A 26,383-nucleotide genomic window follows, 5' to 3' on the forward strand; every position below is an offset into this window, starting at 1 on the left:
CATTCCAACATATATGTTTATTGAAAAGTTAGGCTCCATCGATTTATCTCCAGATAAACACATATGGTTGCTTTCATCAAGCCTCAATAAAATGGCAAATTAAGTAGCTTTAGACAATGGAAGTGCACGACAATTAATGGCCCTTCAATATCTAATAAATAATAACATAGGCATTATTTCAAGGTGAGGTCCTTTAAAACTTGACGAAATTATGAATATGATTCTGGAAATGGTGGTTGTGAAATATTTCAAACACAAGAAGGCTACAAACCTTAAAAGCATAACTCCTTTAAAAAAAGCAAGAAAGAGTTCCTGCAGAAAATTGCAGAAAAGCAGTTTTCAGAAGATTACAGGTTTGTTTGTTTTTAAAAAAAATAACAGTATCCAAAATTATTTGGAAAGCTAAAAAAAAAACCACTTACACTTAAAATGTTTTAAAGAATAGCCTTCTCCTATTCAATGGCCTGCAGATATAACAGCTTCAACTCCTGTAATTTCCTGACTGATGCTGAAATACATCACGTCTAACATCCACTATACCAGGGAGTGTGCCTTTAATACATTAAACATCTCCCTCTCACTTTTCCTCACCTAAACCTTTACGTAAAGACAATTCAATGCTCATATGCTGCTTTAGGATATCTATAAACATAATGCAAGTTCAGTGCTTTGAACTGTTTACCATATACATAAAACCCAGTTTAAATAGATTACTTGCTATTCAGAACAATGTCCCCAATATGAATAAAGATTCCCCAAGAACCAGGGGTGAAATCCAGCAGGTTCTGACAGGTTCTGGAGAACCGGTAGTGGAAATTTTGAGTAGTTAGGAGAACCAGCAAATATCACCTCTGGCTGGTCCCAGAGTGGGATGGGAATGGAGTTTTCACACTATCCTTCCCCCAGGAGTAGGGAAGGAATGGGGATTTTGCAGTATACTTTTCCTGGAGTGGGGTGGGAATGGAGATTTTGCAGTATCCTTCCCTTGCCATGCCCACCAAGTCACGCCCACAGAACTGGTAGTAAACAACATTGAATTTCACCCAGGACCAAGTATATCTTCTGAAATAGGTAGATTATTAACATAATTCTCTATTTAGAATTTCTGACAGCTTAAGAAGTCCTGTCACATAGATTTTTAATGCCACTGAAAAAACAAATTCAAAAGCATCCAGTGTGCTTTTGAAACAGAACTCTGCATCACTTTATCCTAAAAGGTGTCCCAAAGCTTCTTAGATACCCATTAGCTGTTTCTAGATTTAAGGGAACAAACTATCCATTCTATCCATTCTGCTGATAAAGCTCCGTAGAATGACCCTCCCACATCAAACAAAAGGTTGCTTTTACTTTGAGCACTTTACTTTAAGGTTTACTTTACTTTTACTACCTTTACTTTAAGCATGTTAAACTACTATAAGCATCTAAGATATCTTTGCCAGAATTAAATATGGTAAGGAGAGAAGGGATGAGAGGGAGAGGGGAGGGGAGGCGGCGGCAGGGGAAACAGTATCTAAAAAAACAAACACATTTAAATTAGCAAAAGGAAAAAATGGTATAAGATTTATTCAAAATGTATAGCATGCCAATTTGCTTATCATGCTTGTCATGGGATAAGGAATATATATGCATATGACTTTCTGCACTAGAGCTTGCTGGCGGTTTTACGAATAGAGAATCAGAAAAGGTTTTTTTATTTATATTTATTTTATTTATATTTATCCAGAATGTGGCTGCGCGGGTTATTGAGGGAGCAGTTCGAAGCTCCCATGTAACACCTATCCTGCGCAGACTGCACTGGCTACCTGTCGTCTTCCGGGTGCGCTTCAAGGTATTGGTTACTACCTTTAAAGCGCTCCATGGCTTAGGACCGGGATACCTACGGGACCGTCTACTGCCGTCCTCTATCTCCCAACGACCGGTGCGTTCTCACAGAGAGGGACTCCTCAGGGTCCCGTCAGCCAAACAATGTCGACTGGCGGCCCCCAGGGGGAGGGCCTTCTCTGTGGGGGCTCCTATCCTGTGGAACGAACTTCCCCCTGGACTTCGACAACTATCTGACCTTAGGACCTTTCGCCGCGAACTTAAAACCTATTTATTCCGCCTTGCTGGACTGGCTTGATTTTTTTTAAAAAAAATTTTTAAATTGATTTTATGGGTTTGAAATTTCTGTCAATTTTATAGGGTGTTATTACATTTTAAATTTGGCCATTTGAATAAGTTTTTTAAGGATTGTTTTTTAGTATTGTATGTATTGTTTCTTTTGTATTTTATTTTGGCTGTTCACCGCCCTGAGTCCTTCGGGAGAAGGACGGTATACAAATTAAATTATTATTATTATTATTATTATTATTATTATTATTATTATTATTATTAATAATAATAATAATAATAATAATAATAATAATAATAATAATAATAATTAGTAATTACAGGTTGGGGTTTTTTTGAATAATTTTTTATCTTGTTTGGAAGTAAGCTTTATTCAGGTGTTCAACTGGAACAAGAAACTGATTCCTGTGGAATAATGATGGAACTGTAATGTCAATATCATAGTATCTCCAATTATACTTTGAGATCTTCACCCAAACCTAGTCAAACTATCAGGGTTTTCCAGCTATTTTCTTGAATATATACAAAACTCTCTGCATGATCGAGGAAAGAGATAAAATAATACAGAAAACTTGAACTAATGGAATAAATGGAGGGAGGAAGAATAGAGATATGTAGAATATACTGAATTCACTTTTTATTCTTGCTTGAAAAGGAGCAACAAGTGGCTGAATTCTAAGGAATGCAATATTTCTTCATTTTTTTCTTGGTTAAAAAAAAAGCAAGCAGATAAAATGTTAATCCTGAAAAACCTAATAACCTATTGACCCAAGAATACAACAAAAAGATAAGTATCCAATTTGTCCTTCCCTGTATCTAATAAACAGAAAATGTTCATTTTCAAACAAAAGCTGATAAAAAGAGCAATGCATTTTCAGAATATGCATTTTGCCTAATGTGATGTTGATTAACGTCTCATTTTCTGGATCTAAACTGTCACAGTCAGCAATTCCTTTTAATGCTGATTCTTCTTTTATACAAACTCCTGAAATACTTTGCCTGCACTGATAATGTTTTACATGTTTGTTCATTTCTTGATTTAGTATGAGCATTTCTAAACTCAGATTAATCTCTTTTACATCTTATCAATCTTGTGTATAATTTAAAAAATAAACCATATGGAACATTTTCTAATTCTTTTTATTTTCATTTTTGGGGGGGGAGAGAAAAAAGAAAGATAAAAGGGATTGAGAATAAAACACTGTCCTTGTTTTTCTTTCTTCCAGACTTCAGATATCAGATCAAGACCTAGATAAATAAGAATCCATAGTATGAATATTTCTAGTCCTATTTAAGTAAACATACAAGCTCATTTTTTTTAAAAAAAATCAGCCCACCACTGCAATTTACAGTGATGGCATAAATTCTGTTTTTGATCTGTCATTTTCATGCTTCTGATACTGTGTTTCCCCAAAAATGTCTTATATTTTTTTGAACCCTGAAATAAGTGCTTGGCCTTGTTTTCAGGGAGGTCTTATTATTTTGGGATGCGTGATGCAAGACAAGGCTCCTCTTGCTGTCTTACCTTATTTCCAGCTCTGTCTCCCTAACCCTAACCAGAGGAAATGCCAGGGACCGGCTGCACATGCATTTATATATTTTTGGGGAGGGCTTATTTTCAGGGGGGACTTATTTTAGTTCATGCGCTCAAAAGCCTGATTGGGCTTATTATCAGGGGATGTGTTATTTTCAGGGAAACAGGGTAATAAAACAATTGCCCAGTTTAATTAAAAAAATCAACTTGTTTATCTTTGACCAGTTCATGTATGCATCTCTAAGATGCACACTAATAAAAAATGATCAGTCTGGATAAGAAGCTTTGTATGAAAGTTAAAAAAAATACAAAGATTAAGGATAGCCGATTAAACTCACACAATTTATTTTAAGACAGTTATGCAGTCATGTACTTCTTTGGGAAGAAAAAAAGGTCAATAAGCAGGGAATGTATTCCAAGAAGTTAACAGACAAGGCATAAAAATATCCAAAATATGGTAACTGTGCTAATGGGAGAGAAAGTTGTATATAGTGTTTAAAATAGAGTGTTCTATTTCAAACAAATTTGTTCTGCTCCCAGCATATCTATTTTGGCAAAAAGTTTATGCATTGTTTGATAGAATACATGGATACAAAGTTTAAATAAATGCAGTGGCAATATTACTTTGATCAAGCTGATATTTAATACAAAACCTTTAAGATTCCATAAACAAAGCCAATTTTGCTATTACAGCCAAAATACTTCAAAGCCACCCACTCGCTGTTAACAGGCTATCTAGAAGTCTACTTATAAACGCATTAGCTACATTTTATCATTAACTACAGTGGACAATAAGGCAATTGTTCTTAGTCTGCTTACTGAATCAAAATTAATCTGATATCTTACTGTCTGAAATATTTACCCTGATGGTTGAAAACACAGTGCACCTAACTTTAGGATAGGCCAGATCAAAACCAGCACAAGTTCTATGCAGGCCAAGGTCAATTTTGTGGAGGGCTGCCATAAAAGTGATTAAAAAATATTTAGATGATCTTGGAAAAGAGTTAATTTTCAGGAAGCCGCATTAAGTTTCATGGATAAAGTAAACAGGCTGGCATACCAATGAACCATCAAAATTACTGGGATCAACAGATGAATATATTTAATTGTACCTTAATGGTGTCACTAAGTCTTCCCTTAATTCTCTGGAAGGATTTCAGCTGTACATCAATCCAGAAATGGAGTCAAACTAACCATGTGATAGTACAGTTCACACAAATCAGAACCAAATGTTAGGGAAGTTGAACCAGAACTGTTCCTCACTCACTTGTTTGATCCCAAGGGTTATGCTCAATTTGAAAGAATTAGGCACTGGTTATTCTCATCTCAATTTTTCCAGCCATCCTTTCTCACTCAATGGTCTTTAGATGCATTCAATTACAGTGCCAGGATTCCTTGCCCTTTTTGACAATGCTTGCTAGAAGTTCTGGAACTCAAAACTGTACAGATTTTAGAAGGCAGGGAAAAAAAATCTGAAAAACACTTTTTAAAAAGGCTTTTAACAAAAATGGCCTTCAAGGTTTTTTCCTCTTAGCTTTACATCCAACAGATATTTACCCAACTTCAAGACCAGTTAATTTCACTCAGGATTAAAAATTAATTAATTAATTAATTCCCATTGCTGATGGAAATAACTACAACAAGAAGTCAGGTTTCCAACTATGGACAGAAAATAGTCCTTTTTCCTCAGCAGTGCTTCCTTCTTTATGGAAAGAATATGCTCAGACTCCAGAAATATATAGCAAGATAAAAACTTTAGCAAAACTATTGCAGCTATTACATTGGGATATCAATGGCTTCTCTCGACAAATATAACTTTTCTAAAGAAATAAACAAAGTAATGGTTTTTCCTGTGATACACTATAGAAATGAAAGATGGGCTTTGAAAAAGCAGGTTGGAATCAGTTCTGACAGTTTGAACAGTGCTGAAGAAGACTCCTAAGCATACCATGAATATCCAAGAAAACAAACAAAAATATTCTTGAACAAATCAACCCAGATTTCTCATTCAAGGCACAAATTACCAGACTCAAATTTCTTTCTACTTTCTTATACTGCACAAAAACCTAGTTTTCAGGAGAAATTAATAATGCTGGGAAAGAAATAAAGAAACAGAAGAGGATGACAAGCAGCAAGATGGATAGATTCAGTTGCAGTCATGATCACTGCATCATTGGAAGACCTAAAAGACCAGGTTAAGGGCAAGATCTTTATGCTGAAAAGCTAAGATGATTGCTAAGAACTGATCTCTGCAGGAGATTGAATAAGATGGTCTCCAAGTCCTGTTTTCACCTCCAGTCTAATAATTTAATATTGACAAGCACAATTTTTATTTATTTATCAAGTTTACATGCCTCCCATCTCACTATCCCAAGTACTTCCGGGTGGCTTGCAACAGCATAAAAGCATAACTTTCCTACCTCACTTTAACAGGCATGCAAATTCTTTAAAAAGCTACATGCATTTCATGATCAAGATTGCCTTTTTTCACTAACACATACCTAGCCCAACAAGGTTTAAGCTCTAATTGTCCTTATTTTTTGCAATTAAAAGTCATATACTGATACCACTGCAATGATTTTCTCATAGCATTTTTAAAAATACATATAACGTTTAAAATGAATTATGGTTTATTCAACTCTAACTATCAACCAATGGAACAGCTTGCCTTCAGAAGTTGTGGGAGCTTCACCACTGAAGCTTTCAAGAAGAGACTGGACTGCCATTTGTCAAAAATGGTGTAGGATCTCTTGCTTGGGCAGGAGGCGTTGGGCTAGTCACTAGATCAGTGGTCACCAACTGGTAATCCATGGACCACTGGTGGTCCGTGAGATAATTTTGGTGGTCCACAGAAAAATTATTTACATTTTATATATTGCCCTAAATCCGGAGTCCTCAAACTACGGCCACTGGGCTGGATACATGCATTGAACGTTTGTGTTGCTGCAGAGAGTCTCCCCCTTTGGGGGTCTTTTTGTGGAGGTCAGAGGGGAATCGAAATTCCGACTTGGGGTCTGCTTCAGCCACCTGGTGCAGGGCTTTGGGCAAAGGCTAGAGGGAAATGCCACTGGTGGTGAAGAGCCAGAAGGCCTTGTTCCAGTGGGACTGCATCATGGCCTGGAACTGGCTGCCCATCTCAGCCCGCTGACCTCCAGGCGCGGATACCTGGCCTTGCACTCCCTCAAGTCTTCCCTCTGCTTGGAAAGCCTATGCTCATAATCCTCAGTGAGGTGCTCCTGCTGAGCCCCCTTCTCAGTCAGATCCAATTCGAACTGAGCTGTTTTGCCAACTCTTTCTCATGGTGGCTGCTTAGCTCCAACAACTGCTTCCTGTTGGGGCACTAAGGAGCCTGGGTAGGCAGGCGAGGAGTGGTTGGGAGGGGAGGGGCAAGTAGAGGCTGGTGAGACACCCCTTGATATGAGTGATATGGAGTTGGCTATGCCCACCCAGTCACATGACCACCTAGCCACGCCCACCCAGCTGGTCATTAGACAGATCATATTAGTGGTCCACGGGATTTAAAATTATGAATTTAGTGGTCCCTGAGGTCTGAAAGGTTGGAGACCCCTGCACTAGATGATCTACAAGGTCCCTTCCAACTCTGTTATTCTGTTATTAAAAACTACATCTAGGATACTCTATGCCAGAGGTCTTCAAACTTGGCAGCTTTAAGACTTGTGGACTTCAACTTCCAGAGTTGAAGTCCACAAGCCTTAAAGCTGCCAAGTTTGAGGACCCCTGCTCTATGCATTATGCTGAGATTGTAGGGTTATTTTAGTCCAAACGTGAAACAGCCAGAAACTCTTTTACTAATAGCAACTTCAAAGAAATAAACATGGAAATTATAAAACATTTAAAACATTCTGTAAGAAAGCAATAACAGGCATTGTAATCACATCCATCTGGGGGAAGCAAAATCAATATTCTTAAGCTCACAAAAGCTATTATCCTTAGACAGTGTGTTCATAGAAATCAGTAATTGCTAGAAGAATAACTTTCTAGAAGGAGGGCATATTGTAAAGACAAGCTACAAAAAAGATTTGAGAATGTTATCTTAGTAAGCTGATCAATGATTCAAAATTCTGCAGTAACACAACAATAAAAAACAGGAAATCCCGTACAAAATGATTGCATGGGAAGATAATCTAAAGACCCAACTAAATTTATCCTGAGAAAGAGAGAGAACCTAAAGGACATACACAACTCTATACTCTTCTGTTGTAGCTAGAGAAGGGAAGAAACCATGCATTCAGCTTCTATACTTCAGCCTGTCTGTGTTCTGTATAGGCCGGTGATTGCTAACCTTTTTGCCGTCGTGTGCCAAAAGCGGGAGGAGTACAGGGGGTTTGCGCATGTGCGTGCCCACACCCATAATTGAATGCGCTCTGCCCCCCCGCTCCCCCCGCTTTTGGCACATGATAGAATGGTGGACCTGGTAAGGCTCCAGAACCTGGGGAGGGCGAAAATGGCCTTCCCCACCCACCCCAGAGGCCCTCTGGAGGCCAGAAATGGCCTGTTTCCCGACTTCTGGTGGGCCTGTTCTTTGCTCTCCCCAGGCTCCAGAGGTTTCTAGGAGCCTGGGGAGGGCAAAAATGGTCTTCCCCACTCCCCTCCAGAGGCCGGAAACAGTCCGTTTCCCAACTTCCAGTGGGCCCAGAAGGCCCAAAAATCAGCTAGCTGGCACACACATGTGCACTGGAGCTGAGCTAGGGCAACACTCACGTGCCCTAGGATATGGCTCATGTGCCACCTGTGGCACGCGTGCCATAGATTCGCCATCACAGGTATATGCAATACAGGCAATACATAGAAAGCTATAGGGTTAGCTATGTATGTCTTTGCTCCAATCTTTGCTTCCTTCAGTGATACTGCTTACATGGACCTAACAGGGTATTTATTTTCCCTGTATTCATTAGCAACAGGCAATTGTTCACAACCTCTTCAGTCAAATGAATGCAGTGCTTTAAAGTTTACATTAAAAATGGGGATCCACAGGTGATGGCTTATGGCAATACATATATAAAGGACATGATTTTTGACTGGTCAAGAATTAGTACGGTGCAGAAGGAAAGTGGCACATGCTGTAAGGGCTCTTTTCTTTCCAAGGACAGGACACACCACAGCATAGCAAACTGCTTTATTGCAGCACACAACTTCCCCAGCAACAGGCAACTGTTTTGGGTGAACTCCACCGGAGGAGGTTTTGCAAGATGATGTTGCACATAAATATGTCTTTAATCCTACATTCTCTAATGTAGTATACAACGTTTGCTTTTTTCCAAAGGTACTTACACTAATTGGGGCTGTGATGCTGTTTCAGTGCAGTTGTTCCTTTTCTGGTTGCTACCAAGCTCCTGGCAAAGCTCCAGTCAGGGCTCCCACTGGGATACGAAGCTCACCATAGCTTGTGGTCCTGGGAGTGGACTTGCCTACTTGAAATAGCTGCCAATCTCCAAATGTCGCCTTCGTTTTCCTGTCTCTAGTCTGTACAATATGTTATTTGTAGTCTCCTTTCCTCCTACACCCTTACCTACTCTATCTTACAATCTGTTTTTGTAAACTAAGGGTCTAAAGTGGGGGGCGGGTGAGGTCGGCAGGTCTTTGAAAACATCAGGGTGTGTCTCAATTATCACAGGCAGCTGCAACACTGGCTTGGGTGCTTGTGAGTGAAGTGAGTGTATGAAGGCATGAGAGAAATGGGGGTGGGAAGTGTTTCTGCCTGACTGTAGCTAATTTTCCCAAGCACAGACAGCAATCACAACATCCCTCCCTCACACACAAACACCTTGGAACTAGCAGTCAACAACAGCAAGTCTGATCTTATATTAGGTTCTGAAATGGTGGTGGGATGCACATTTATTTTGTGAAGTACTGCGATCCAACACTCCCAAGAAACCGACTACTCTGCTGAGCTCCAATAAACATAGGGATTCTGCACTGTCTTTTCTTGACCTAATATTGCTGTTCCTAACAGGTTAGGGACAGCAAGATTGAATGGGGATAACCATTTTTTAAACTTTACTTACATGGTGAAATAAATATCTGGCTATATTTACTGCAGAATAATTTTCAGTTTTAGTCAACAGCACCACCGCTTTAAAGTAGTATCACTTAATAGTCATAAAAATGTACACATTCATGCATGTATTTTTCAGCACTTATTACCCCTATGAAAAACAGAAGGGAGAGAGAAGTAGTATGGTATATAGTTCTGAAAAATATACTATGCTCAGAATCTGAGGATTCACCTTGAGTTTTTTTTCCTCCTTCCAAGCATTTTCCTGCAAGTGCAGGTCCACTTTTTTCCAGATCAACTAAATATTAATCGATTAGTTGTAACAGGAAATGCTGGATTGGTTTATTGACTGAACCTGTTGTGTGAGGCTGAGAAAAAATGACTGACTCACAGTAACAGGTAGCTTTCATTCCTAAAGTGAACTAGAGATGCCAGTCTCCTAGTTTCTAGCCTGGTGCCTTAACCACTAGACCTAACTGGTGTTCTGTTCACTTTTTTGATACAGTACAATACCTAGAATATGAAATCTCAAACAAATTATATTCTGCAGGAACTGTGCTTTTTAATTATTCCACAGCTATGCTTTAGTGATAATTTCTTCTATGCATGAAACACAAACTATATTTTGTTATGTCAAAACAAAGTATCTCATCCAGAATATTCTGTAAAAGAAAAACCATTTTGAAATGACTGCATTTCAGAGGAATAAATTTCAAAGTCGTTTAAGCGTTTCACATTTTGCAAAATAAAACCAAGTGTTTCAAGCATTTCAGCAGTAGGAAGCAATGGGAACAGATTCTATTCTTCATCCCTGGAATAGAAACAGACAGGACAGCAATTCATGCTGAGTGCTACCAGCAAGCCAGTTTGCAGAAAGATTGGCAGAGGAAACAAAATAAAGGAATAATCCCATTATGGCTACATGGACTTCCTATACAGCCTTTCTTTAGTTCAACTTTTTAAAAAAATCTATCTTTCTTTGCATGAGGAAAACTAAAGAAAGAAACATAAAAAGAGAAATTACTAGTTGGCTCTTTGCATTTTCTTTTTAAAGAAGATGGAGATCTTAATCTGTCACAGACCCATTTCAAATCAATTACCTCCTCCAGGACAGGAAGACATCCTGGGAGAAAATGGGTTCCAGTCAGCTCATAAATGTGGTTTGTTTACATAATGTTTTAAAAGTAAACCTCTTGCACACCAAAACTGAACCTTGCAAACAATCAGGAACAAGCACTGCCTCTGTCTACCCCAACACTTGCAGGCTTATCTTCATATTTCCCTCCCTCAGTTCCCAACTTTCTTCTTATCAGCCTGGCATTGGCTGAGTAAGGTAAGGCAAAGCAGAGCAGAATAGAGCAGAATATAGCTTAGACCTAGAAGACTGAGTGAAGAAAAAGAGTGAACTGATGACCAGGACAGAAGCGTTATTGTGGAAAATTAAAAATCTCTGCTTCCTTATATATCCTAATTATACGTTATACTGTATTTACATCCTAAACAGCACACAGAAATCATAAGTCATGCATTGTTCAACCTTGTTCAGTAAAGCAAATATTTTTCTTACACCTGAAATGCTAGTGGAATGATATGTGACAGCACACAGGTCAAACCAACAAGTGAAAGCATCCTTTTGCAGCACACAGGAATGTGAAGAGTCCACACACACTTCAAGCTTTGCAGGCCAACTACCAGAAACTTTTTGCATTTTCAAATGTATTCTGTAGTCTCCACAACAAAAGGACAAAATTCAGTGCAACAATGAATATCAAAAAAAGCCCAGGAAGCCAATCAATTAATCTTTTTGTTTTTTCAAATCCCCTTGAGCACAATTCCAAAGGAGTCATTATCCAAGCAACCAATCGCCAAAGCCATCAGCATGAGAAACTTTTCAGGGGAAATACTTCCTTGTTGGTTTGCTAAGCACACTATATAGGCACACTGCATATGATTTTTGGTCCTGATGATTGTGATGCTTTCAGAGTGCCTTTGTGGATGAAGACTTAGAGAAATGTTAAAGACACTGAACTATATTGCAACAATAGAATCAGAGTATATGCAAATAGCTCCTAAGCTCCACAGACCATTCAAATCAACTTTGTACTTCTGAATACAGAATAACAGAGTTGGAAGTGACCTTGGAGGTCTTCTAGTCCAAGTCCCTGCTCAAGCAGAAAAAAATTATATCATTGAGGACAAATGCCTGTCCAATCTCTTCTTAAAAATTTCCAGCGATGGAGCATCCACAACTCTGGAGGCAAGTCACTGGTTAATTGTTCTCACTGTCAGGAAATTTCTTCTTAGTTCTAGTTGGCTCTCTCCTTGATAAGCTTCCATCCGTTATGTCTTGTCCTCCCTCAGGTGCTTTGAAGAATATGTTGAATCCCTCTTCTCTATGACAGCCCCTCAAAACTTGGAAGACTGTTACCATATCAATCCGAGTTATCCTAGATGTACCACGTTCCTGCAACCATTCATCATATATTTTAACCTGCAGCTCCCTACTCATTTTTAATGCTCTTCTCTATGCCCTTTCTAGCATCTTAACATCTTTTTTTTTTATCATGACAAAAACTGAATGCATTATTCCAACTATGGTCTTATGAAAGCAGTATAAAGCAGTACTAACCCTCCAGTGATCTTGATACCTTCCCTTCTAGCTCTATTCTGATTGATTGATTGATACTATCTCTCTGTTAATGCAGCCTAGGACTGCATTGGCTTTTTTGGCAGCTCCACCACACTGCTGGTTCATATTTAAGTGATTTTCCATTAGGACTCCTAGATTCCTCTCACCATTACTGCTTTTGAGCTAAGTACCACTTATTCTATACATATGCATCAGGGTTTTCTTGTCTGTGTAAAACCTTACTTTTCTCACTACTAAATTACATTTTGTTAGATAAATCCCAGTGTTTAAAACTGTCAAGATCCTTCTGAATCTTGAACTTATCTTCTACAGTGTTATCTATTCACCTAGCTTTGTGTTGTCTGAGAATTTGATGAGTTCCCATTCACATTCTATCTGCTTTCTACTTGTACACAATGTCCCATTTTGCTATAGGATTTTTAAAATATATTTGCACAAAAACACACTAATACCCCTCTTCTGGTATTCAGGTACTGGATCAATGGAAGAAAAAGCAGTGATCAGATCCGGAATGGCGCTTTCACTGTGCCACATATCCTTTAAAATGCCAGTGCAAAAATCACCTTGGGCTCTTCTTCAAATGGCCTAAGTAAATGCAACAGGGGAATGATTGATCCTACTGTGTTAGGACAGAAAGGAAAACTCCAAAAATAACATTATAGTGCATTTTTTTCTAAAGCAACATGGAACACTTAAAACAGTTTCACTTGATACAGCAACATTTTCTTTCACTATCCAAGCAAAAGTAACAAAAGTGTGCTTTGTTTGGGGCATGAACTACTCAAAATAGTTGCTTAAAGCTCAGAACATTTTGACTTAGCATGGTATGGTAACAGCTTCTATTTGCTTTTTTATCTGATCAATTTCTAAGATGTCTTACTTCAATAAAAACAAGAGGGGAAAAAATCCAAAGACCACTGTGCTGGCAGGAGAATAGAATTAGATAAACCACACCTTTTACAATAATTAGACAGGCCATACATCATTCTAACTTAGAGCCTGAGGAAGAAATGTCTTCCTAAAATCCATCAGGGTTAAGGCCAAACAGACTTCCTGGCCATTAACCAAGGTCATTTTAAATATATAAATAGCACCAATAACAATTAATGGTGAAAGACAGAAGCACAATGCCCATTTTGAAACTGTCATACAGTATTCTAAAAACAAACATTCCCATCTGTAACTCCCTAAATTGATAAATGAATTTGCACTTTGCCCCCTCTGAATAAAACTAATGCTTTCCTCGGCTTTCAGAATACCATCTACTTCTAATAATAACATTTTTATTTATATATCATATAGAACAATGACATAACTTCACAGTATATAAAAGAAGTAAAAAATACTGAACTTTACTAACATTTTATAGATTATAGATATCCTACTACACACCAGTTGGATGGAAATGGTAGACGCTGAGAGGAGCTAAATCCAGCTATTGGTTCTGTTCAGTAGAGAAATAATGTCCATTTCAACTGTATTATAAACTCTTAGCACATGAACTATGCTAATTTTTAATTAATTATTACTACTAATAAATTATTAATTAATTAATCAAAATAAATTTCCAAAAAGTTACAATTTACTGTAATTTACTGCAATTTTAATGGAGAAAATTAAACATTTTTAAAACACAGATGGCTTTACAATTTATATTATTTGTATTTAAAAATATTGCTAAAATGTTAAGGTGCTTGTTTAGAAACAAGGAGACTGTGAGTTCTTATCTTATCTTAGGCCTGAAAGCCGGCTGGGTGACTTTGGGCCAGTCCCTCTCTGTCAGCTCAACCCACCTCACAGGGTTGTTATTGTGGGGAAAATAGGAGAAGGAAAGAGTGTCAGGCATGTTCGCCACCTTGATTTACTGATACGATAATAAAACAGGATACAAATCTAATAAATAAATAAATACAGTTAGTTTTCATATGAAAAGAAAGCAAGTGGAAAAGAAATTGTAAGTAATTAAGTAATATGAAAAAGTACAAGGCATTTTTTTAAAAATATCCCTTCTCCAAGTTGCTTGAAACCTCTGGATATTGTGTGTTTTGACAACTCTGCAATAATATGTTATTTCAAAAACAAACTACCTAAGGGGATAATTTGAGACAGATCCATTTGCATCACAAATAAATGGCTAATGGATGCCTTAATATCCTGCAAAAGGCAGCACAAATATTTAGCAAACATCACTACTTTCCTTAAACATGCAAAACTGAATCATCATAGGTGCTGCATATACTAAAGGCCTTACACATTGTTAAAAAATTCCTAAAACCAATTGGAAGCAAAATCAATTATGGAAAACTCATTCATTGTCCTTATTCATAGCCAATTTGGTGTGGTGTTTAAAATAACACACTAGAAACAAGAAAAATGGAAATTTTAGGCCCACCTCAGGTACAAAGCCAACTGGTGACCTTGGGTGGGTTTACCTTCTCTCAGCCCTGGGAAGGAAGCAATGGCAAACCACTTCCAAAAAACTTTGCCAATAAAACTGCAAAGAGCTTATCCAGGTGAGAACTGGACACAATTGAATGGAAGAAAAAAAACCCAGTTTATATCAAAAGCACGTGATCAACAGAGGATCAATGTGTTGTAAATGTTGTACCTTGATGAACGTATCTTTTCTTTTATGTACACTGAGAGCATATGCACCAAGACAAATTCCTTGTGTGTCCAATCACACTTGGCCAATAAAATTCTATTCTATTCTATTCTATTCTATCAATAAAAACAGATTGGACACCAATAACTTAAGCCTGACTACTAGAGATAACACACAATAAAACCACAATACTGCAAAACTATTGGCAAGCAAAAAACTTTCTTTAAAGCCAACTTTCTTTAACTGATGCCCTCCAGGCTAGATTATAATTCTTGCTCAGCAGAACCAGTAAATCTTGTTTTAAGGACGGATAGGCTATTCTAAGCTTCTTTTTGATAATACAGAATATTTCACTGATGCATCTCATATAAAACAAGTGTCCAGTATATAAATAAGTCTATCAATTTCGTTTTCTATCAAGAACCACATATTCAGATATTTGTCATGTTGATTCATCTGACATTATCCAACCTGATCTTAAACTTTTGGACTGTAAACAAAGGTTTAAAATACAGTTACCTTCAACTAGGCAGCTAAGTATTGTGATGGCCCAATGCTTCCCAACCCAAGAAAGATGTTCTTGGAAATGCTGGCCTTCCATCAACTATTTCCCTTCTTTAGGATACTTATTACACCTCAGAAACTTGTATTTGTAAATATGAGATTAAGAACACATATGGACTCCTTTCATAAAACACAACACAGGAATTATAAGTTAATTCCAAAAATATCTAGACAGAACCAGGCTGAAGATTGGTACAGATCTGAGTAAGCTGTGATTTAGGTGATAATACAGTGCAGAGCTATGGGTGTTTGAAGCAACCTGTAGCACCTTCAAAATGATGAAACATTTATCTTAATATTACACTGCAAGTTCTCTCCTTACATTTGTGTGAAAAGTCACAATGCAAGTATAACCTGGTTGGAGTTTGGGTCTGACACTGCATCTCTGGAATGCACAAGAGGGTAGCACGACAGTGATCCTGTGACACCCATGTTAAAGGTAACACACCATGATGTTTCGGGTGTCATACCAGCATTCACCAACACCTGACAACTATTCTTAAAAGCATGCCCTATTTTTATGCAAGAATGTGTGAGAATGGGGTGTTCCTCACATAGGTTCCAGATCCTTCAGAAGACACGCAAGAAGACTGTCCTCTTGCATGGCATCCGGAGCGTCTGAAAATCATGTGAGAATGGGCCATGCTTTCATGTGGTTTGGGGGAGCTTCAGGGACTGTGGAAGGGCTTTCTCCAAAATTACTTCAAGAATGAAGGCCTCGTGCAACCTGTAGCAGCCTCATGTGGGCCGCAGGGGCCTGTCAAAAGAAAGAGAACAAGAACACTGCCCAAATGTTACTAGCATATGGTGCTGTGAGGTTGCCTTTTTGATGGCATTAGGGCTGAAGTTGAGGCAGTGCTGCCACTGAGTGCCCCCGTTTAGGATGGCCTGGATGCAGGACAGATAATTTGTTTCCTTTTGGTTTGGGGATTGGGTGATATGCCAGCAGAGTCAGGTTAGGCATTTTCCAAATTTTTGAGAGGCCAAGCCCAAAAGATTTGCAGTCACTGGCACAGCAGATTCTTTGGATGCATCAAGTTCAAACCTTGGGGATGCTACCTTGAAAACCTGGACAGCAACTAAGCATTTCAGAGTTTTACTCAACTACTCTTCTGGTGGCCAGCAAGTCAGATAACAGACATATCCTTTTAATTAACCCTCGATACTCTCTCTAGATAACTTGGACTAAAAGCTTTGTAATCTCCAGTTGGAATTGGAGCCCAAAATACCAAGAGGACCCAAAGTCAGTAAACAGGATTCCCATTTATATGAACTGTCTTCTGTCAAAGGTGGATTGTGCTCCTTTTCAATCGGTTGAGGATGTGAAAAAGTTAGTTCCTTAACCTTCACCTCTTTTTCTCTAAATTAAGAGAAAAATATATTCAAAACCACAACCATAAAGAATTTCAAAGCAAAAGACACGCTTGTGGTCAGCTGTAGAGTCAGGGCCTAAACCGGTGACAGATCAGAGGGGGAAAGAATTTTGTTTTTGCACTTCGGAAAAGTTTCCAAGGAAGCACCCGGAACAGAAATGCACGATGGAGACCGAAGGCAGGATTCTTTCCCCTTTAAAAATAAGACAACCCCCTTCCTCCCCGAAGTAGGAGGGTGGCAAACTCAAGTGACCCCCCCCCCCAAACCCATGGCAACCCCGGAATTGCTATAGCGGCTCCCCTGCGTTGTTGTTGTGTTTGCCCTGCGCTGCATGCAACACCTTCGCTGCTGCCTCCGGCCGAGCAAAGAGGCGCGCACAAGGAAAGCAGCCTGCCCTGCCTTCCCGGGGCCAGAAAAAGCGTGCCAATTTCCCGGCCTGCCCGAAGGAGTCGGATGAATGAAGTGCCCGTCTCCCGTCGCTCCACTTACAGACGACATAGGCGACCAGAGCGAGCCCCATCAACAGCTTCATCCTCCGTCTCCTATTGATGGCAGACAGCAGGCGCTGCAGCGTCCCTTTACTCAGCATCCCCAGCCGGGTGGGGAAGACTCAGCCACGAGCAGCAGCGCTCGGCCCCGCAAGGCATCAGCTTCACCCTCGGGGTCCCTGAGCTGCTGCCGCCGCCTTGCCCGACACAGACCTCCTCAGCCCGCCGCGCCACCAGCGGCAGCAGGAACAGTAGCCAGGCCAGTTCCTGGCAACGACACCACGCATGCGCACATGGGCCCTCCACTTTTCTCCCCGCCCTCCCTCCGCTTCAGTCCCTTTGCTTCGGCAAAGCAACGGGACCGGGCGGCGGAAGGAAAGAACCCGACGTTGAGGTGGCGGCATATGAAGTCACTTTCCCCTACTGCGCCTGCGCTCTCTCTCCCTCCCCCCACAGAAACATTTCAGGCGCCTCGTGATTGTTGATGTCAGTGTGTAAAAAATCAAAGTGCCCGCTTTTTCAGGTTTTACTTAGGATGGAGCAGAAGCAATTGTCAAAGCCCATACCCCACCTCCATTGATTAAATCATAATAGATACGGCTGTGCAGTTTTTGACATTTTCCTGGCACCAAGTATATGTACGTGTATGTGCATATGCATACATTTGTATAGGTTATGTCACAACCCTTAGGTTGCAACGATTTATTTCAAATGCGTGCATGAAAATCAACCAAAATTAACAGATTGCATAAGGTAATGAAAAAGTTAATTTCCAGAATAGTTTGCTCTTAATTCCATCCCAGAGACATACAAAACCGTGTGCAAGGTTTACTAAGCAAATCTAATAAACATTAAAAGAAAGGAACCCTGAGTAGACTACCAACAAAATTTAAAATATGTTGAAAAATGGGTTGAAATATTTTAACATATTTAGCATAATTCAAAATTAGCCTGCTGTTTGGATTAATGGATTTATTTGTTGGTTGGTTGGTTAATTATTGGTAAGAGTTCTGGAGAAAAGCTTCATGACAATAATTATTATGGTACAAAACAGTTTACATTCAGTTTCTTAAATTGCAAAAAATGGACATAACAGTCAGATTTTTATCCTGAAAACACACAAAAAATTGTTAGGACTGAAAATCTGCACTTGGGGTCATCCTACTTGAAGGCTAGGCTGAAAATGAGTATGACAAGGGAGATTTTGTAAAGAGAGTGGAAGGTTTATATGTCCATTTTATAGATCTTTCTTTTTGAGAAATACTAAAAAAATATTATGATCCCCACATTGCATAGATTCATTGAAATCTTTGCTTTAAATGAGCATGAGAGATTTGGAGCACTTTTATATCAGATATTAGTAGTTTTACATAAGTAAAATTTACCAAAAATTTTACTTCTAAATAAAGGTTGAGAACAATTTATTATGATAGGAAATTGGTGAGGAGGACCTAACACATCAATCCTTATAATGATCTTCCCTCTAAAAACGTTTTTATCTAGCCCGCATTTTAATTCACTTACTTTTATATTACTTGATTTCTCTTAATCATTTTTACAATTTTACTTTTTTTAAAAAAAATATCACTATTATTGGATCGGCCTTTTTTACAGCAAGCACAGTCTTGGGGAAAAGGAAGAATTGACAGTGGGTATCTGCTGCAACACAGACCTCATCTAAGCCTCTGAAGCAAGAGAAAATTGACAGATATATCAGAAGCAAGCAAGCTTCTCCAGCAAATAATGCCACTTCACTTCATCTGTGGAACAGATATGACCCCTTAAAGAGGGATCTATAGGCTAAGACTGAAAGTCAACAATTTTTAGAGCTTTTCTTCTCTCTGATAGTGAATGCTCCCTCTCCAAAGGCGGCTGTTTGCTCAGCAGCCAAATAGCTCATATAGGAGGGAGATGAGGGCTCTAATTTTAAGTCCCTGAAAGAACAAAACACACCACATTTTATAACTAGACAGAATCTATTGACAGCACAGACTGTTCTTTCAAATTTCAAATTGCTGACTGCAGTTAAAAATAAAGTAGATTCTCTGTAAGAATCCTTTGGAAAAATTGAGAGTCAATCAAATAAAATCACTCATCCTGCCAAAGCAAATGGGTTGGGTCTAAATTGTGTCCTGCAAAGGAGGATCTCGCCCCTGAAATCAGTCTTCTAAGAGAAAGTGACAGGTGAGGGGGGAGGGGCGAAGGCAAATGTTTCTTACAAACTACTAAGATAACTGCAAATTCTATATAACAGAGTAAACAGAGACAGATGGCCATCGCCCAGTCCAGCTACTATGCTGTGAAAGGCAACCAATGGACTTACAAAAGGTAGAATGGCTTCCATCTGGAGGCAGTTAAAGTGAGTCCTGTTGGCATTTGGGCAAGCTGTAGTATATTCTTTAAAAACGAATCCTTCTTTGAGTGCTTTTCCAAATTTTCCAACTCTTTTCCATTCTGAGGAAATCATTTCACTTTTAACTCAGTGCAGTCATGAGGGTATTGGCACTTTATCTCACAAAAGTAAAACACTCCACTCAGACAACCTCAAGGACATCTTATCAACAGAGCCTCTGCAGGGGGAAGATCTATGTAAACAATTTGTCCAACTCATAGCAACATCGCTCTCTAATGAACCACTAGAAGAAGGTTTGATTAACTCTTTTAGTGCCTTGTCGAATATATACTAGGCTGACATCATTAAAAGTCTGGATGTCCTGAGAAAATATTTAAAAACAACCTGTAAAACAATCAAGCCATTAATACACAATTAACTATGCAGGTTAATAAATTTCATCTTGGGAAACAATGTGATTGTGCTGTTGAGGAAGAGCAACTTATCTGCATTGTCACAGCTGCCTTGAACAATTCAGATTCACAGAACTCCAGAGTTTGAAAAGAAGAATGTTTCTGTTTTTAATCCATATTCCAACAATCCTCTGAAATGACCAGAATCTTCAAAATCAAAATTATATTTTACAGTTGCTCAAGTTCATGAGCAGCCTCTTGATAATTCTAACCTTACGAATTCTGTCTCTTAGAAGCTATGCTTATTGGTGAGACTCATCAGGACCATAAAGTAGACATTGATATGTCAGGATTCATACCACTTCTGCATGACAGCATGTAGATCAGTAGATGGTAAGGATTTTAAAAATGCCAACATGGGATCTTGCTGGCATGTATCATAATAGAGGCTTCAATTTTTTTGGTCCTCTGATGGCAAGGATATAATTCTTGTGCAAGAAACATGGGCATTTGATGATCTCCTGCTTAATGGGATCATTCATATAAAATGGGAGCAACTTAGACAGAGGGCCAGGTTGGCTGATAGGTGGTCACTTCTATGTCTTGGAGAGTAGCACTTACTTTAAAGCACTTACTTACAAACCCCCCCTTTAAAGCAAGTGACTATGGCCCTACCACTTAGTTTGGATAATAGATCATTGTTAATTATTATTGTTTACTTCCCTCCATTGCAATGAAAAGCTGAAATCTATGTTGAATGGACAGAGCTACGTTGACAACCTTCTGTTGGATTACCCAAATGCTAATATAGTGCTATGAGAGTGAAGCTTTAATGCTTGGGCCCTGGTTATTATACACTGTGTACTAAATTCCACAAGTAACTACCAAATCAGAAATTCAGTTTAACTTGAACCCCCTTTTTTCCATGACTCCAAAATTAAAATATCAAATTGTTCTGGATTCTACCTTGCAAAAATGACAAATAGGTTTAATCTCCTTGTAATAATGAGTCTTTCATAGGAGAAACCCAGGCAAACTCACATCTATGGCAAGCATCAGAACAAGTACCATCAATTATTTATTTATTTATTTGATTTGATTTGATTTGTTTGATGGCCATCTCATGCTAATTACTATAAACTTGCTACCCTAGGTGAAACATTTCAGAATATTTTCCCATTTAGGTACAGGTAGTAAACTTTCCCCCCTTTGCATACATTTGAACCTCCCACTTGGTAGATATGCCTGGAGGCTCATTTCATTTCTTCAGTAGGTCAAGCAAGATGTTGCCATATGGACCTCTTAGCTTTTTATTTATTTTATTTTTATTTATTTATTTTGTCACAACAGTATATATAAGCATAAGCATGAAAATAACTATATAATATATAAGCATATATATGCATTGGCAAATGACAATCAACAGCAGTATTGGTTGGCCTTCATGTCATGCAATCTCACACAAGATCCTTTGGTCATATACAAAATTCTAGTGCCAAAGCTATAATTTTTATTGGTTTGTGACTTGAATTATTCAATTAAGCAGCACCTAATTTTAACAAAGCCATGGTTTGATAAGGTTGTTGAGACTAAGAAAGCTCTTACCACAGTTTATCACCTGAGTTAGGAGAAAATAACACAATGATCCTTTAACATCTCATCCTTAAAGACAAGTAGTGGCCTTTAAGAAAAAGAAAGATATAAAGACTTTTTCAGCTAACCCACTTCCTTTATGGAACTCCAGTTGGCTTCCTAGTTTCATGTTTCACCTTTCTGGAAAGGGTACAATCTAAATTTATCAGAGCAGTTCAGATGCACACAACTGGAAACAGGTATGATAAATGAAGAGTGTGTCTAGCTTCTATAACCCTTTGGTTGAAGCTCAACTTTGAAACACAATCTATTTAATACTCTCTAAATTGACTTCAGGGTCCATTATTCAAAAATATCTTTCAATATGCCCAATGTTAAAATATTTTGCTTCATTTCGTATTTATAGGTTGATTTTAATTTAAATGTTCTTCTCCTTTAATTTTAATCTTCTAGTACCCTCTAATGTCCTATTTTTGAAGTCCTGTGTCATCATGTTTTCCTTAAAAAAGAATTCAAAACAAAAGCATTTCCCCACAGGAAAGATTTTTATAATTAATTCCAAAATCTTTCTTCCAGTCCATCTGGTTCCTTTGTCCACTTGTAACTTTCCAGAATCAAAGTTCTAATCATCCTTTTGCTATTGAGTAAAAAATGTTTTAAAATTGTATTTAAAACTTTTTTACCAAGGGTGGATGAAAACACCACCAAGGGTGGTGTTTTCAGATTTCTCAGTCCAAAACTTCCTAATAGGCGAATTCCCAAAAGTGATTGAAAAAGGAAGTATGGGAACCCAGTGCCCTTTTGAAGAAGCCAACCATTGTTTAAGCAAGATGGCTATTCCTTCATCTCCCAGAACTTTAGCCTACTGGACATTGCTGACTTGAAGTCCTCTCCTTCTTTGGAGAGAAATTACAAAGAGCTGGTCTATTCATTGACTCTTCATTCTGCTGGGGTCATAGGTTCTGCTAAAAGTTCACCATTTCTTCCCTGGATGGCTGCACTCTTTAAACTGGATGGTTTTAAAAGAGGTTCGGTAAGTTCATGGGGGGCGTGTATAGGCAAGGGTTATTGATCTTAAAGATATAAGGTTTGGGGAGCATGGCTCCTGAAGTAGTATTAGAAGACATCCCCAATAAACTCTGTGAACTTTGTAAGCAGTCTAGAACTGCCGTGGTAGTTGCCAGCCTTGTATAAAAGTTCTTGTTTTGCTATGCAGCATTCTTCTTGCATCAAAAGTAAGCAGGGTCAAACTACAAGTAGCAAATCTTCATGATATTGGCAAGACTCATGTTCTTTACTATGTAATATCCATCCTGTGTCTAAAGGAGGCTTTGATATCTTCATTGTGCTGTTTTTCACAAGGATAAAGATAAGAAATTCATTAGGCTTCCCCATGTTTATAGAACCAGAAGAGTCACATTGTTATAACATGAAGAGATAGTTTTTACAGGGCATGCATGCCTTTGATAACTAATGCTTATGTGTCAATTTGTTTGATAATGCTTATGTGTTGTGATTTCCCTTCTCTGAGGAATCAGGGCTCCTGCTGCACCTGATTTGTTGCTGTGACCTGTGTATTTCTTTGATAGCATAGCACAGAACTCCCCATCTTTTTCTTTTTGTTTAGATTTTCTTTACTTGAGTTTTTCCTCTTCTCCAAATACCACTTACAGGGCAACTATGGTGGGACAGGGATAGGTCTCAATCTCCTGTTTGTGAACTTCTCAAAGGATATGGCTGACCATTGCAAGTTACAAAATGTGGGACTCATATAGGTTTTGTCCTGATCCAGCAAGGCTGGTCCTGATCCAGCAAGGCTATTTCTATAAAGCTGCAAAAACACCCTGACACCACTCAGTTAATTAGGTGAAATGCTGTTATGGTACCACTGCAACTTAAGCTCAACAGGAAAAGTTATGGAGGGCAGGCAGAATTTCCACCATTTCGGATTTACTGGCTCCAAGAGCAGCATTACTACCAACCCCCCCACAACCCCAGTGTTTCTGATGATTTTTCTGGTGTCACAGCGGAACTGGAGATTATCTGGATCAACAGTGAAAAAGAATTATGGGGGCCGTGGGAGCAGAGGCCCCAATCTTATCTAGTATGAAGCCATTGTGTGGCCATACCCTCAAGCTGCAATCATCATTTTAGCTATTGTCTATCCACTGCAGGGTGAAGGGCTTTTTCCACATGTTTCCAACCAATACTGTCCTGAGCTTTCTTTTGCCAATTGGACCTGCAATACTTGCTGATGTCATTGATCCATCTTGTTTTAGGTCTCTTTCATGGATGTTTTTTTATCAAGTGGGATCCATTGTATGACTGCCTTGGTCCACTGGCCATCAGTTCTTCTTGCTATGTGACCAGCCCATTTCCATTCCATTTCTTTGACTTTTTTTGGTGATATTATATACTTTTGTTTGTTCTCTAATCCATGTGCAAGTCTTTCTATCTTGTCTTATCATGCCGAGCATGTATCTTTCCATGGCTCTTAGTGCCACTCATAGGTTTTGTATTGATTGTAAGGTTAGCATCCATGTTTCACCAGCATATGTTAGAGCAGGTAGTACACACTGATCAAAAACTTTCCTCTTCAGGTATAGGGGAATGTTGTTCTTGAAAATTATGCTTAGCTTGCCGAATGCCAGCCAACCAGTGGTGGGTTTCAAATTTTTTTACTATCAGTTCTGTGGGTGTGGCTTTGTTGGCGTGGCATGGCTTGGTGGGTGTGGCAGGGGAAGGATACTGTAAAATCTCCATTCCGCCCCCTCCAATCAGCTGGGACTAGGGAGGCAGAGAATAGATGGGGGCGGGACCAGTCAAAGGCGGTATTTACCGGTTCTCTGAACTACTCAAAATTTCCACTACCGGTTCTCCAGAGCTGGTCAGAACCTGCTGAAACCCACTTCTACTGCCAACCACATTTAACATGCTATTCAGTTTCTTTATTGTATCCCCTTCCATTGAGATCCATTGGTCAAGGTATATGTAGTGGTCTACTACGTCTAGTTCTTCTCCAGATATATTTTTTTTTCTTTCTTTGGTGAATTTATTAAATATAACCTGGCTCTTTTTCAGGTTTATTTTTAAGCCAAATGGTTCTCCTGCTTTGTGCAGCTCTTGTATGTGTCTTTGTAGCTCTTGTGGGTCTTGTGAGAAGACAACATCATCTGCAAATCTTAAGCGATTTAAATAGGCACCATTGATTTTTATTCCATCTTTTTCCCGGGCTAGTTTGCGAAATATGTAACCCACAACTCAGCACAACTCCACAATTCTTTGTTCTCTGCTCAGGGAGATGAACGATCAAATAAAATAGCATATTGCAGTAGAGTTGTGCTGAGTAGTGGATCACATTTCCACCAAAAAGCTTGAGGGAAACAAAATCAATTGTACTTAGGGCTTCAATAAAGATTTTTGAATCTGTGAGTATATTATAATATATATTTTGAATGTCCTCCAAAATATTTGTCAGTACATCTCTGATTTTAATAGGTTCTCAATATTTACCACACGTAAGGAGATTTGTTACGTATCTGTAAACATGAGTTTGTCCCTGAAGAGATATCATCTGTTTAATGCACTTGAAATTTCATCTTCAAATAAAGAATATTCCAGACACTTCAATTACAGGGATGGACTAGAAAAGTAACTCGAAAGGAAGGAAGTGAATCTTCCTTACTTTAGCCTATATAATCAAATACCTATTATTTCATTAATAATTAAAGCAGAAATAGCGTATGTTCATATTTATTTGCTTATGTATTGCTATATTGCTTTTAAGTCCAAATGCTCTTTTTAGGTGACCTGCCATCCATTTATTAAAATCTATTAGAAGGGAATATACAGTCCATGATCTTCCCCTAAGCCAGTGATTCCCAAACTGTGAGCCGCGGCTCCCCAGGGAGCCGCGCTATCGTCATGGGGGCGCCGCGGAATATCTGCGCCCGCTGGGTCCGGCGCTGATGCGCCATTTCTGGGGCGTCTGGTGCGCATGCGCAGTTGCAGGTCGGATTTCCGGGGGAGCCGCGGGCGCGTCTGGTGCGCATGCGCAGTTGCAGGTCGGATTTCCGGGGGAGCCGCGGGCGAAAAAGATTGGGAACCTCTGCCCTAAGCTATCACAGAAGATATATACAGATGTTTAATTACGTCATGTATATACTCAGGGTATATACTCTGTGGTATTTTTAGCTACGTTGATCACCAGCAGGCAGTATATAATCCTTTTGGGAAATCAATAGATATATCTAACTTTATTCTATGGCAGTGATGGTTAACCTTTTTTATGCTGAGTGCCCAAAGCACACGCACATGCGAATGCACACGCACGTGCACAAACCCCCCCAAATGCAATGCGAGCGCCCCGCGCATGTGCCCTGCCCCTCATGCATGTGCCCCGCCCCCATGCTCCTTGCTGCATGGCCACAGCCCTGCCCGAGCTGTTGGAGGTGCTTGCTAGGGTGGCGGTTGAGACCCCTAGACTTGTGGTCATGGGGGACTTTAACTTGCCATCTCCCGGCATGTCATCAACGTCAGCTCGGGAGTTCATGGCTTCCATGACAGCCTTGGATGTGACGCAAGTAGTGGATGGCCCTACGCACATCAGGGGAGGCACACTGGATTTGATTTTCATCTCTGGACAGTGGATGAGTGATCTGGTTTTGGGAGACGTAGTCATTGAGCCGTTGTCATGGTCAGATCA

The 26,383-nt window shown here is 39.1% G+C and overlaps 1 protein-coding gene across 2 annotated transcripts in view; it reads right to left on the reverse strand.

Moving 5' to 3' along the window:
* Positions 1-17,637, reverse strand: part of UXS1 (UDP-glucuronate decarboxylase 1) — a 56,251-nt gene extending 38,614 nt beyond the window's left edge. Inside the window, exon 1 of one of the 2 annotated variants that reach the window (XM_058186611.1) lies at positions 17,342-17,637. In XM_058186611.1, the coding sequence (XP_058042594.1) occupies positions 17,342-17,441 (100 nt within the window). In that variant the 5' untranslated portion in view covers positions 17,442-17,637. The remainder of the gene's footprint in view (positions 1-17,341) is intronic. The other variant, XM_058186610.1, reaches the window with a different exon arrangement.
* Between the last annotated feature and the right edge of the window lie 8,746 nt (positions 17,638-26,383).

Source organism: Ahaetulla prasina, chromosome 5 (genome assembly GCF_028640845.1).
Source record: "Ahaetulla prasina isolate Xishuangbanna chromosome 5, ASM2864084v1, whole genome shotgun sequence".
In the NCBI taxonomy this organism is placed as follows: domain Eukaryota; kingdom Metazoa; phylum Chordata; class Lepidosauria; order Squamata; family Colubridae; genus Ahaetulla; species Ahaetulla prasina.